Raw genomic sequence first — 12,805 nt, 5'->3', positions numbered from 1 at the left:
CTTTAAGCTGTATAGAAGTGTCTTGAAATATATCTAGTCAAATATTATTTACTGTCATCATGGCAAAGATAAAATACATCAGTTATTAGAAATGAGTTATTAAAACTATTATGTTTAGAAATGTGTTGAAAAAAATCTTCCCTCCGTTAAACAGAAATTTGGGGAAAAAATAAACAGGGGGGCTAATAATTCAGGAGGGCTAATAATTCTGACTTCAACTGTAGATGCAATGTAACTTCAATTCAACAAACGGACCATCAAAATAAAATGTGACCAAAATAACTTCCTCAAAGTTGTGCAGAACCTAACAGAAACTGCTTTGTTCCATTTCAGGCCATCTACTCCAATCTCAGAGCTTATCGAGTACAAGTATGCTCAGAGATGGCTGGAAGAGCAGCAGGTCAGAGACAGAGTCCTCCAGGCCCATCAGCATAAGAAGGTCTGTAGAAGAGATCACAGTATGACTCCCCGTATTAACCTTTACTGCCAAGAGAAATAAGCCATAAGTATCTACAGCATCTGACTCTCGCCTTCACAGGCTCAGCTCGGACGTATACAGGACACAAGAACAACCCTGCTCCGAAAGAGTCAGCCCTTGCCTGAGGCTCCGTCCACGTGGAAACTGCCTCGATTCCAGAAGGTGAAAACCTCCAACACTTTCACTTTGTATTCTCCAGACCATTCAGTTAATTAGTAAACTACACGGTACACAATTCGGCCATATTTAGAACAATATATTTTAATTCAATGCATTATTTATTAAGATTTCTATTCATTTAGTAGTTTAGATTAATCACACTGGAAGCATAAGTGTACTGTACCGTGTTTGTACAGTAGATCAGTGTGACAGAGACTGAGAGCGAGAGAGAGAGAGTGTGTGTTGTGACAGTGTGAAAAATGTAAGCTGAAAGCAACAATATCTGCCTCAAGCTCTTACGATTGTTCACACACACACACACACACATGCACACACACACTAGCCCCTTCAGTTTTAGGTCCCTCTACTAGCCTTAACGCAAAGCACCAAGTAAATCAAAAGTGCTTTTGTTTTTATTGGTCTTTTGCCTTGACAAGCAGACTAGCAGCCTGACAGCTCTACCTGACAGCGGTGCATGGAAATCCTCTATTGACAATCCCCAATGCTTCCAATTATGAAGGAATCAAGACTCTCGCTGAGCTAATGATGGCCCTTCCACATTCAACACACCCTCACAAACACTGACGGATCACCACAAAACATATGCACTAGCCACAGTGTTGATTTACACAGGGTAGACCACTACTAAAATCACCATAATGCTACAAAAAACATATACTATTTTAAAAATGTCATCAAAACTGCCTGCTCTACCAAATGGTTGAGCATATTTTGACTGGTTTATTTAATGACTGTTAAAGTCATTTAAAGAAGGGTTTACACACACAGCATTGTTGGTTTACAAAAAAAAAATCAAACAAACATAATTCTGTTGCACTACTACACCTGATTTTGGTTTTATTGTAAAATAAATAAACAAATAAATAAATAAATAAACAAATAAACAAACAAATAAATAAATAAATAAATAAATAAACAAATATACAAATAAATAAATGAATGAATAAATAAATAAATAAATAAACAAATAAATAAATAAATAAATAAACAAACAAACAAACAAATAAATAATTAATTAAGCATGTTAAATAAGAATCTGAAATATTTTATGGCATACTTCAAAAAAATAAAGGTGATTTGGTATTCAAAAATGTTTTATTTTGATTATGTTTTTATTAAATTAGTCTTACACTTCATATTTTCAGATGTTCATAGTATATGTATTAATTCTGGTATTTCTGCCATAAACCGGCATATCAACCATTTGGTAGAGGCTGATATTTTAGAAATTATGGGATGTGTTGAAGAAAATGCTGTGAGTGTGTTTACTAGCGGCATTAGGAGTTAAGAAATGCAATCCAAACCTTTTTTTTTCTTGTTGGGGTTAAAACCAGTCATGAAAGATTTGTGTTTTTGACAGTATGTGGTTGCATTAGATATCACGTCCCTTGAGTGTATGCTGGTGTTTGTTATACACAACAACAATCATAGGAACAAGCCATTGTAATTAGTGTATGATTCACTAAAAATATCTACCATAAATGTTTTTTTTGAATGATTTTAGATGTGTTCACAGTTGGATGATTTAGGTTGATTAAAGCAAACTCTAGTGTGATATGAATAAGCGTAAACTCTGACTCAATCATGGTGTGAATCAAGTATATAAATCGAGATCACTGAAAAGTTCTATTTCCAAAGAAACTTTGGTGCAGTCGACTGAAATATGAATTCAACATGGACCAAAGACAGTTAAACTATCTAAAAACAGAACATGATGTATGCGTATCTTCAGCAAACCAGTTTTCTCTTGTCTGACTACAGTGTAGTACAGCATAGTTTAACACAGCAGTTTTTTATGTTTGTTTATTTAACTGGGACAATGCACTTGACATTGTTATACAAAGACAGATGCTGCGTACATAGGGCATATAGCATGAAGCTAATTTGCATCCCTCCTCCCTGGTTAGGCTTACATAAATCAAAAAAAGTCAACAAAAAAAAAACAATACAACAAACGTGTACAGTACATATACAGCGCCACAAACATATAATGTAAGTCAATCTGCACACTAAAGAAAAATGTAAACCTGACCAACCTGAATGAATAATACTTAATGTTCCCCTACAGTTGAAGTCAGAACTATTAGCCCCCCTGTTTATTTCTTTCCCCAATTTCTGTTTTGACAGAAAGATTTTTTCTAAACATAATAGTTTTAATAACTCATTTCTAATAACTGATTTATTTAATCTTTGCCATGATGACAGTAAATAAAATTTGACTAGATATTTTTCAAGACACTTCTATACAGCTTAAAGTGACATTTAAAGGCTTAACTAGGTTAATCAGGTTAACTAGGCAGGTTAGGGTAATTAGGCAAGTTATTGTATAATGATGGTTTGTTCTGTAGACTATCGGAAAAATATTTGCTTAAAGGGGCTAATAATTCTGACCTTAAAATGTTTTTTTTTTAATTAAAAACAGCTTTTATTCTAGCCGAAATAAAACAAATAAGACTTTCTCCAGAAGAAAAAATATTATCAGACATACTGTGAAAATTTCCTTGTTCTGTTAAACATCATTTGGGAAATATTTAAAAAAGAACAAAAATTTCAAAGGGGGGCTAATAATTCTGATTTCAACTGTACATAATGCTCACCTTGCTGTAAAGATTTCAATCATTCTTTCAGCTTTACAGAATAAAAACTGGGAGTTCTGATTGTAACTTTAAATCAACAGGCATGACATTCCAGAGAGTTGAACCTTTCACTGAAAAGGATGACTGACCCACAGTGGTTCTGCTTCTGCAGATTCTAGAATTCCTGCTTACTGCCCCTCTAGTCTTTGCCCCAGCACTGCTGAATTTATGTATCAGTTCACAGACTACCTTAGGGGCAAGACCATGTATACACTTAAACACGCTTTTTCAAAATCAAAACTTAAAAAAAACACATCTCCTCCTGAAAGATTTAAGTTTGTTTCTTGCTTCTGTTGTGACTTTTTAAAAACATTTTCTTAAGCTCTTCACAATTTCTCAATTTCTAAAAATACTTGCAGACCAAGCATTATATTGTGTACTTTTTTTTTGGTCGCAAAATATACGTCATTAAAGATGTTCTTTCTTTGTAGGTCAGTCTTAATAGCGACATTATGAACACTAAGCATCTCAGAACCAGATAGATTACTTTTTAATCCAAACCAAACAAATCAAGAGATCTGAACTACTTACAATCTTAGTTATAATCACCAAATGGCTCCACATTCATTCATTCATTCATTCATTCATTCATTTTCTTGTCGGCTTAGTCCCTTTATTAATCTGATGTCGCCACAGCGGAATGAACTGCCAACTTATCCAGCATCTGTATTAAGCAGCGGATGCCCTTCCAGCCGCAACCCATCTCTGAGGGCTTCAAATTCAGTAATAATAATAATAATAATAATTAAATTAAAATAATAATAATAATAATAAAGCATTATTATATTAATAATAATATAATAAAATAATAAAATAATAATAATAATAATATAATAAAGTATATAATAATAATAATAATACAATAAAATAATAATAATAATAATAATAATAATAATATAATAATAAGTATATAATATAATAATAATAATAATATAATATAATAAGAATAATAATAATAATAATAATATAATAAAATAAGAATAATATAATAAAATAATAATAATAATAAAATAATGGTATAATAATAAGATAATAAAGTATATAATAATAATAATAATAATATAATAGAATATAATAAGAATATAATAATAATATAATAATATAATATATAATATAATAATAATAATATATAATAATAATAATATAGATATAATAATATAATAAATATTAATAATAATAATATATAAATATAGTAATAATAATATAATAAATAATATAATAATAATATAATATAATAAATATAATAATAATAATAATAATTAATAATAATAAAGTATATAATAATAATATAATAATAATCATAATCATAATAATAAGGATATAATAATAATAGTATAATTAAAATAATAATAATAAAGTAATTTCATTTAAGTAATAAAGGTATCAGTTTAAAAATAAAAATTTTATGATGCAGGTGGCTATTTATTTCAACTTTTTTTCTTTTAACAACAGATACAGTGATGCAAACCAAGCACACACACACACGCACACACACACAACACACACACACACACAACACACACAGAACAACATTATTTTGGTTTGTGTCTGTGTGTTTTTATATTTACACTGCTCCATCACGAAACATGCACATTATGTTGGACTCTCACTTTTACATCCCACAATGCCATGTTTTCCCTTTAACTCTTTCCACGCACTCCCCTCCATCCGATTTTTCCTCCCTGTCTGAATTTCCTCTGCAAATTACAACCCCCTCCCCACCCTCACACACACACACACACACGCACCCCGTGGCTGCCTGTCCTGTCGTCCACCCTCAGTTGGCTCTAATGAGGGAGGGAGAGTGTTATTTTGGTTGCACGCCTGCGCTAAATTCTCTCTTGTATGACAGCTGATGGAGAGAGAGAGGAGCGTTAACCTTATAAAAGATTTACCTCCGCTCATTACAGCCTGTCAAGTAGCTGTCCTGATAGCACCAGCTTCGACATTTGCATCCTTGACTCTCTTCTTCATTCTACACTCATTTTCTTCATTCCTGTTGTTTGTTTGTTTGTATTGTCACCTTCCCTTACATCTCTTTCATTCCACCCTTCCCGAGGACGTGTGTTCCTCCTATTTAATTCAAAAAGGTTTGGAGGTGTCAAAAGTGTTTGTGGGAGGCAACAGATTTTTTTTTTAGAGGAGGAAAAGGAAAAACAAGGAAATATATTTAAAACATGACGTGACGCGACTAAACTTTCCGAGTGTTCGGAAACATGCTAGAAACTAACCTTTGGAAGATATAAAATGCAGAATTTTGAGACACAATCTGCTGTTTTGAGCCATTGTTTAAATTAAATGTGCTGTGCGAGCTCTATTATTTAATACCTGTCAGTATACATCTTAAACCACCATTTAAATGCTACAGAAAAGGGCAAAGCATGCTGCGTTTTTTACAAAGCTCCCTTTTTTTAATGTTCAGCTATTCTGACTGCACTTTCGTGTATCAAAACAGAATGTCTACCGTCTTCCAACAGTGCCATCCATGTTACTTTTCTCTGTCATTCATACCTTTTTCAGTGTTCAGCGTGAACTACAATTGGCCTTCGTCTGTATTTATCCAGCGTTTTAGCAGATCAAATGAGACTGTGGTCTTTTGTATGCTACTTTCTACATCCTGGATATCGGAGTAAGATTTATCGGACTCTATGTTTTCGTATTCTGCAGGTGGGAGCGGCTCTGGACCCTTTCGAGATCCTGAAGCCCGGAAAAAAGCCATGAACGCCAGTGCTCTGAGGTCTGTTAGCAGGGATAGGGATTCTGGGTCAAGGCACTACACGGTGGATTAACACAGCTGTAATTATGTGTATCAGGCTTCTCCCTCGACTATTCATCTTTTAATGTCAACAATAAATGATGTTAACCGCTTTTAATTGTTCTGATTTAGGTTTTACAACCAATCTTAAAGCATGCTTCATTCGTTGAAAGCATGAATTCTATCAATTTAATAACAGCTTATTATATAGTTAACAAAAATGTTATTATTTTTGCAGTCGTATGAAGTAGGTTTTAGTTATTTTTTCTCCTTCGTTTATTTCTCCTAACATAAACGTACAGTGCTCAGCATATATAAATACACCCCTCACAAATCTCTCTTTTAAATTCTTAGTTTTAATAGGAAGCTATACAATATTATGTCTGTGCATATACATCTGATCAGTCAGTACTGAAGCCAAATCTGGAGCTTATCTAACAAAATGACTTATGATAACGGCCCAAAAACTAGTACAGCCAAATTTATATGTATTACAAAAATATTAAATACAAATTTTAAAAAGAGGAAAAATCAAGAGAAGCAAATATATATATATATGAAAAAATTAGTTTGAAATTTTGTAGGTTGTATTTTTATTCAATATTTTGCTTGAATTAACTGTATTATCTTTAAATTTCTAATTATGTTTGGTGACTAAAATATTATTTGAATAAATATATCTGCTAAATAAATCTGTTGTTTAAAAACGCAACCAAAATACACAGCCTATATTCACTGAGAAATGGAGAAAAATATTCAAAATGTGGTCAACTAAATTAATGCTGAGCACTGTATTAATATTAACTTTGTGAAATGCATTTTACTGGGCACTGATACATTTCTGTCACAATTTCTGCAATTAAAACCAGATTTTAGATTTTTTCAGGTTGATAAACTCTGTGATTGTGCTTTCATATAATACGATGACAATTTTTCTTTATGTAAAGCATCAAAATGTTGATGACATGACCCAGAAACAGCACTGGAGATGAGATTTATGTTCATCTTTCATACAGTGAGATAAAAAGCACCACCAACAACAACAATCTTCATCATTTACATAGAAAAACATACAGACTTATTGTTCAATAGTCTATTGCAGCTCAATCATCATAGACATTAGGTAATATTTACTATTATTATTATTCTAATCTTTTTTATTTATTCATTTAGATTTTGTCAAATCTCATTTCTAATTCAGTTTCTAGGACTAAAGTTATCATAGGGCCCTGAAAATTATTTTTATTCATTCATTCATTTTTCTTTTCGGCTTAGTACCTTTATTAATCAGGGGTTGCCACAGCGCGATGAACCGCCAACTTATCCAGCATGTTTAAAGCAGCGGATGCCCTTCCAGCTGCAACCTAGTACTGGAAACAATTATTTAAATACAGTTGAAGTCAGAAACAAACCATCGAGTTATGAGTTATTTAAATTATTATGTTTAGAAATGTGTTGAAATCCTCTCTGTTAAACAGAAATTGAGGAAAAATAAACAGGGGGGCTACTAATCCTGACTTCAACTGTTTATAATGCTCGGTAAACAATGTAATATTTTATTGACATTAATCTTCACTTAATTAAAGTGTTTAAAAAGGGTCTCTGGTCTGTACAAGAAAAAAGGTATAGTCTAAATGCCATGTTACTAAAAGAAGAGAAAGAAAGAAAGAAAGAAAGAAAGAAAGAAAGAAAGAAAGAAAGAAAGAAAGAAAGAAAGAAAGAAGAAACACAATAGCTACTGCATCCACATGTCACGCGTTACGTATCTGCAATTTATTTAGGAGAAAAGAGGGAGGGTTGACTATGTTTTCTCCCCCTCCCGCCCGCAACATATACGTGATCATCACCCCCCAAAAACACCCTTTAACCAATAAACGACGTGGCGCTCGGGACAAACGCGGAATGGACAACCTTTAAAAGCGCGTTCCTCCTCCGGTATTGGCTGTTTTCCTTGAGGGTGTCATTTTCAGGGTCGCGGAGATCACTGCGTGTGTTTATACTGCGTTACACGGGTTTAGTCCTCGCAGACCTGGACTAGAACTTTACACATCAGCATCGGGCTTAGGTCAGAGGATTTGGGGCTTGGTACGGGTTGCAGTCGAGTCTCTAGAAAGCCAGATAAGTTTTCAGTTAACGATTAGTTCTCCGCTGAGAGTTGACCGTGAGGGTGAGCAGATAGATGTACCTGTCCTTGGTGCTGAATCTGACCCGCGCGTTCACGTTTCGCTTTTGAGGAACTCTACAAGAACACATTCAACAGAGCAGCTAAATCAATCAGAAATAAAGGACTTGTGACTTGTTTTCTGGGAAAAGGATTAAACTGTTTTTTTTTTATCGAAAATGTTCAGAAGTTTAACGTTTTAAATCGGGCAGTTTTTCAGCTGCATTACTAAAACCAGTGTCATAAAGGACAAATGCACATTTGATACTGATTTTACTCGCGATGGAGGTATCAACGGCTCGACTTTGGGATCGAGTCTATACTATCTCACAGAGCCAGCAGCCCGTGCAATGTCTAAGGGGGAATGCAGGTGCCCGCGGAGCTGAGCCCGCGCTCGGACCTGGATAGCGGCTGCTCGTCGCCTCCTTCTCCGAAGACGGAGCTCAGTGGAGGACGCGGTGCACAGACACGCTCGAGCCCTCGGACTGGACTCTCCTTTACAAATATCCCAGCAAGCCGAGAACAGTCAACGTCCTCCTTCCTGATCAGAGACATTCTGGCGGACTGCAAACCTCTGGCAGCCTGCGCTCCTTATTCCAGCACTGGACAGTCAGCACAGGATGCTGAAGACTGCATGGACAAACTTCACAGCAATTCTTCCTCGGCACAGCGAATACAGGGGTGAGATGAAGCTACATCAGTAACAACGGAAAGAAACTACAAAACTAAAAGAAAAAAACGATTTCTATATATAAACTAAAATTTCACAATTCGTTTTTTTCTTTTAGTTTTTTCATTTTATTTTCGTATTATTCAATGTTTCAATTATTAATTAGGCCTATTCGATGATTTGCTTAAAACATTATGAATGAAAACTGATGTAGCATTTAGCTGAACATGCCATTAGGCATTTTTATGTTCCTAAGAATGAGTTAAAAACTTAGTCGAAGTAATATAGGCCTAAATGTAAATTCTTTTGACTGCTAATATTTTGATCTAAAATAGATCTCGGCCTCAAAAACGGATTTTCCCAAAAAAATACAAAACCAATGCGCAAAAAATGGCAGCATTTCTAACATACCTAAAGTAAAGAATCTAAAAATATTATAGGATTATACTTTTGTTTCGTTTCTCTTCGTAACGCAGTTGAATGTAACTTGAACAATTGAACATCAGGATCTGAATGAAATATCATCTCCGTCTGGAGGTCATTTTAAGTCTAAATTTGTTATGGATCCAAACCAAATTAAATTTCCTGATGCATGTTTAACTAATTGAGTGGGTCGGTGTGCTCGCAACTGATTGACAATAAATGTGTTTAGTTAAATATTTTAACTCTGAATCCGTTAATCAAATGTGCAATGCTTTGTGTTGCAAAAAATCATTTTTAAAATGTCGTAAGAAAGGTAGACTCTTGCAGCTCAACTCTGTTAGATTTTTTTAACGCAACATTATAACGATAATTAGAAAATAAAAATGATTTAGTTGCTGTTGAAATCATCAAACATAATGGATCATGAATAACTGAATATCTACACTACTGTTAAACCATTATTACCACCACGAAGAACTTCTAATGTTAAATGAAGCTTTCAATTGAAAAGGTTCTTGAGTAGAAAATGGTCATTTATTAAAAAATAAACTATTATTACACCATATAAAATCACAGTTCAACAACTGTTCTTAGTAAGAATCTTTGAGGAACCCAAACCCCACGCAGAATGCTTTATTTTTTTAAGTATGTGATCTGAAATAAGCAGGGAATCACATCTGTGCGAAATAAATATACACATATAAATCAATAGCACATGTTTATATTGTATATGTGCATGGTGTTTTCAGTGAAAGACGAAGCTGATCGGGAAATCTCCAGCAGTAGAGACAGCCCCAGCTCCCGGCTGAAGAAGCCTCGTAAAGCCCGCACCGCGTTCACGGATCACCAGCTGGCGCAGCTCGAGCGCAGCTTCGAGCGTCAGAAGTACCTGAGTGTGCAGGACAGGATGGAGCTGGCAGCATCCCTCAACCTCACTGACACACAGGTCAAAACATGGTATCAGAACCGCAGGTGAATACACACGTCTTCATATGGGCTATACACACAAAGAAACTGAAGTATTGAAGGATCAGTGGGCTGAACCATTTTAAAACGCGTATAAAAAAACCCCAAAGTTTTCATACAACAAGAATAGCCTTTTTATGAATCATTGCCGATATCAAAACTATGCAAATAAATAGCTTGAAGCAGTCTGTTTGTTGTTTCTGTTCCCGTCAAAATTAAACCACAACGGGAAAAAGTTACAGTAGCTACAAACCTCGCACTCCACGAGTCCAACACATTCAGTCATAAATAATAATTACTGCATCGTTTAATCAATAATTTAGCTTCCAAGTAGTAATTAAAACAATTGCCACAAAATATTAATTATTTATCTGAAAGGCTTTTTGCTGAGTGAACAATTTGACGGATGACTGTTCAGCAGGATATTACACGGATTCATCCTCAAAAACAAACTTTCCACGAACGCGCCAAACATTTGCTCTCAGAAAAAAAACTTTAAAATCACAAGCCAATGTTTTTTTTTTTAATTTTAATTGTATCCCTACTTTTCACACCGCGAGCGTTTCTTTTGGTTGCTTAAGTTGATTTATAACATTCTCTAAGACAAAAGAGCCTAATATGAAAGAAAAACATTGACGCATACATAAAGCGAGTCGTCTTGTTTTAGTCTTGTCACATGACAACAAAATGGCTTCCTGTACATTAGTTGCGCCACACATTCTGATCTGAAAGACGTGCAAAACTACATATTTATAACTAATAATAATTATTATTTTATTATTGTTCTAATCTGTTATGAGCTGAACATTTTCCCTCAACGATTTTCAACCATATAATAAGACTATTTAGATACATATAATGAGTAAATGAGTGATGGTATGTTGCTTGTTTGAAACAGAACGAAGTGGAAACGGCAGACCGCGGTGGGACTGGAGCTGCTAGCGGAAGCTGGGAATTACTCCGCTCTACAGAGAATGTTTCCTTCGCCCTATTTTTATCCCCAAAGTTTGGTGTCTAACCTGGACCCAGGACCAGGCTTGTATCTGTACAGAGGGCCGTCCGCGCCTCCACCCCCAGTTCAGCGGCCTCTGGTCCCCAGAATCCTCCTGCACGGGCTTCAGGGCGGCGGAGATCCAGCGTCTCTGTCCGGGGTGATCCCGCGACAAAACCCGCCGCGATGAGCTGATCTGACCCGACCCGACAGCCGCTCCAACCTCAGGAATCACAGGGTTGCGCTTGGACGATACCCTTGTAAAATCTAAACGCGCAATAATAGACTTTCCAAATGACTCTGACCAAAAGGTGAATGCTATAACTATTTATTAAAAATCAACGTGCGGAGGAAGTGATCAGAAAACAGTCGGATAAGGGTTCCATCACCTCATGAACCCCGTGACTTGTTTTCTGAGATGTTACTTTTCCCCTAAGAATGAATGGCGTGGTTTATTTGCACAAAATGATGACGCAAGCAAACCAAAATAAAACATCAGAAGACAATTTCAGATATGCAATAATGAACAATTGTACTTTTTTCTACCAAACGAAAAATGCATTTACTAACTAAAAAGTGAATAAAATACAACAACATCAGGCTACTGATAATAACCATTAACAATTGTAACAAATGTAATTTGTGACCGATTAGTGTGATGATGGCCGTACAGCTGAAAACCTGTTTACGCAAATTCAGGACTTGTCCTAATGAAATACATACAGCAGCGAAATATAAACATCACTGCAACCTGTTCACGATTTAAAGCGTATTGTGGAAATATTGTGTTTGTGGTTATTATGGGTTGTTTACAGCCCGGGTTAAAAGACGGCCAAAATACTTTTTTAAATAAAGACTATCGTGACATCCAAGTAATTTATTCTTCAATATCATTTTGGGTCATTTTGTATAGGCCTAGTACATGTGAAAATATGATGCATAATTGTCTATAAAATGAGCAAAAATGCTTTAACAAACGAATAAAAAAATTATTAAACCCAACAGCCCAAGAACGCAGCTACTTAAAAACACCACGAAAACTATCTTACAGTCTTTATTTAATTTTTAATTTATCCCAGCTTTCTGTTAAATTAGCACTATTATTAACGTTTTAGATTAACACAAGCACACAATGACTGCCAATGGGAAGCTAGTAAGTCTCTGGTTCACAGAGTCAGGTTCACTCACCTCAAAATAAGCGTATCTGTGTAAGTGGTTTGTTGTGTGGGTTTAATTGACCAATCCTAATAAGCGTTTCATATCACAGACCAATCACTTTTCGCAAGCAGCTTTTAAGTTAATAAAGAGACTGAAACGTAATATTCCGGTCAAATTTTCTCTAAGCGCTCGCAGCAAAACACTCGGCCAAAAAGACAGCAGCTGGTGACCGGGCGAGTCCGACTGAACGCTGGGACAGCTGGTCAGCGTAAGCCTCCATACACATCCAGCCCCATTCACCTGACCAAACCGACATTCAAGCCAAGGAAACGAGCTAAACGCTTTCAGCAAACAGTTTATAAACGCAGAGTTCTCAGAAGCTCGTGT

At 35.1% G+C, this 12,805-nt stretch overlaps 2 protein-coding genes across 2 annotated transcripts in view; both read left to right on the top strand.

Annotated features, from left to right (window-relative positions):
- cfap77 (cilia and flagella associated protein 77) overlaps window positions 1-6,031 on the top strand; it is a 41,757-nt gene extending 35,726 nt beyond the window's left edge. The window contains exons 5-7 of the mRNA XM_056456930.1: window positions 334-439; window positions 539-640; window positions 5,962-6,031. Of these exons, the coding sequence (XP_056312905.1) occupies window positions 334-439; window positions 539-640; window positions 5,962-6,015 (262 nt within the window). The 3' untranslated portion in view covers window positions 6,016-6,031. The remainder of the gene's footprint in view (window positions 1-333; window positions 440-538; window positions 641-5,961) is intronic.
- A 2,488-nt stretch (window positions 6,032-8,519) lies between these two features.
- barhl1a (BarH-like homeobox 1a) lies at window positions 8,520-11,972 on the top strand. Its single transcript, XM_056457902.1, is given in 6 exon segments — window positions 8,520-8,643; window positions 8,645-8,735; window positions 8,738-8,874; window positions 8,876-8,891; window positions 10,053-10,275; window positions 11,168-11,972. Coding segments are annotated over 6 exon segments (819 nt in total). The 5' UTR covers window positions 8,520-8,574; the 3' UTR covers window positions 11,451-11,972.
- Window positions 11,973-12,805: the final 833 nt, after the last annotated feature.

Source organism: Danio aesculapii, chromosome 5 (genome assembly GCF_903798145.1).
Source record: "Danio aesculapii chromosome 5, fDanAes4.1, whole genome shotgun sequence".
NCBI classification, from domain to species: domain Eukaryota; kingdom Metazoa; phylum Chordata; class Actinopteri; order Cypriniformes; family Danionidae; genus Danio; species Danio aesculapii.
Note: the sequence above shows the minus strand (reverse complement) of the source record. Positions and strands in the feature narration are given on the sequence as shown.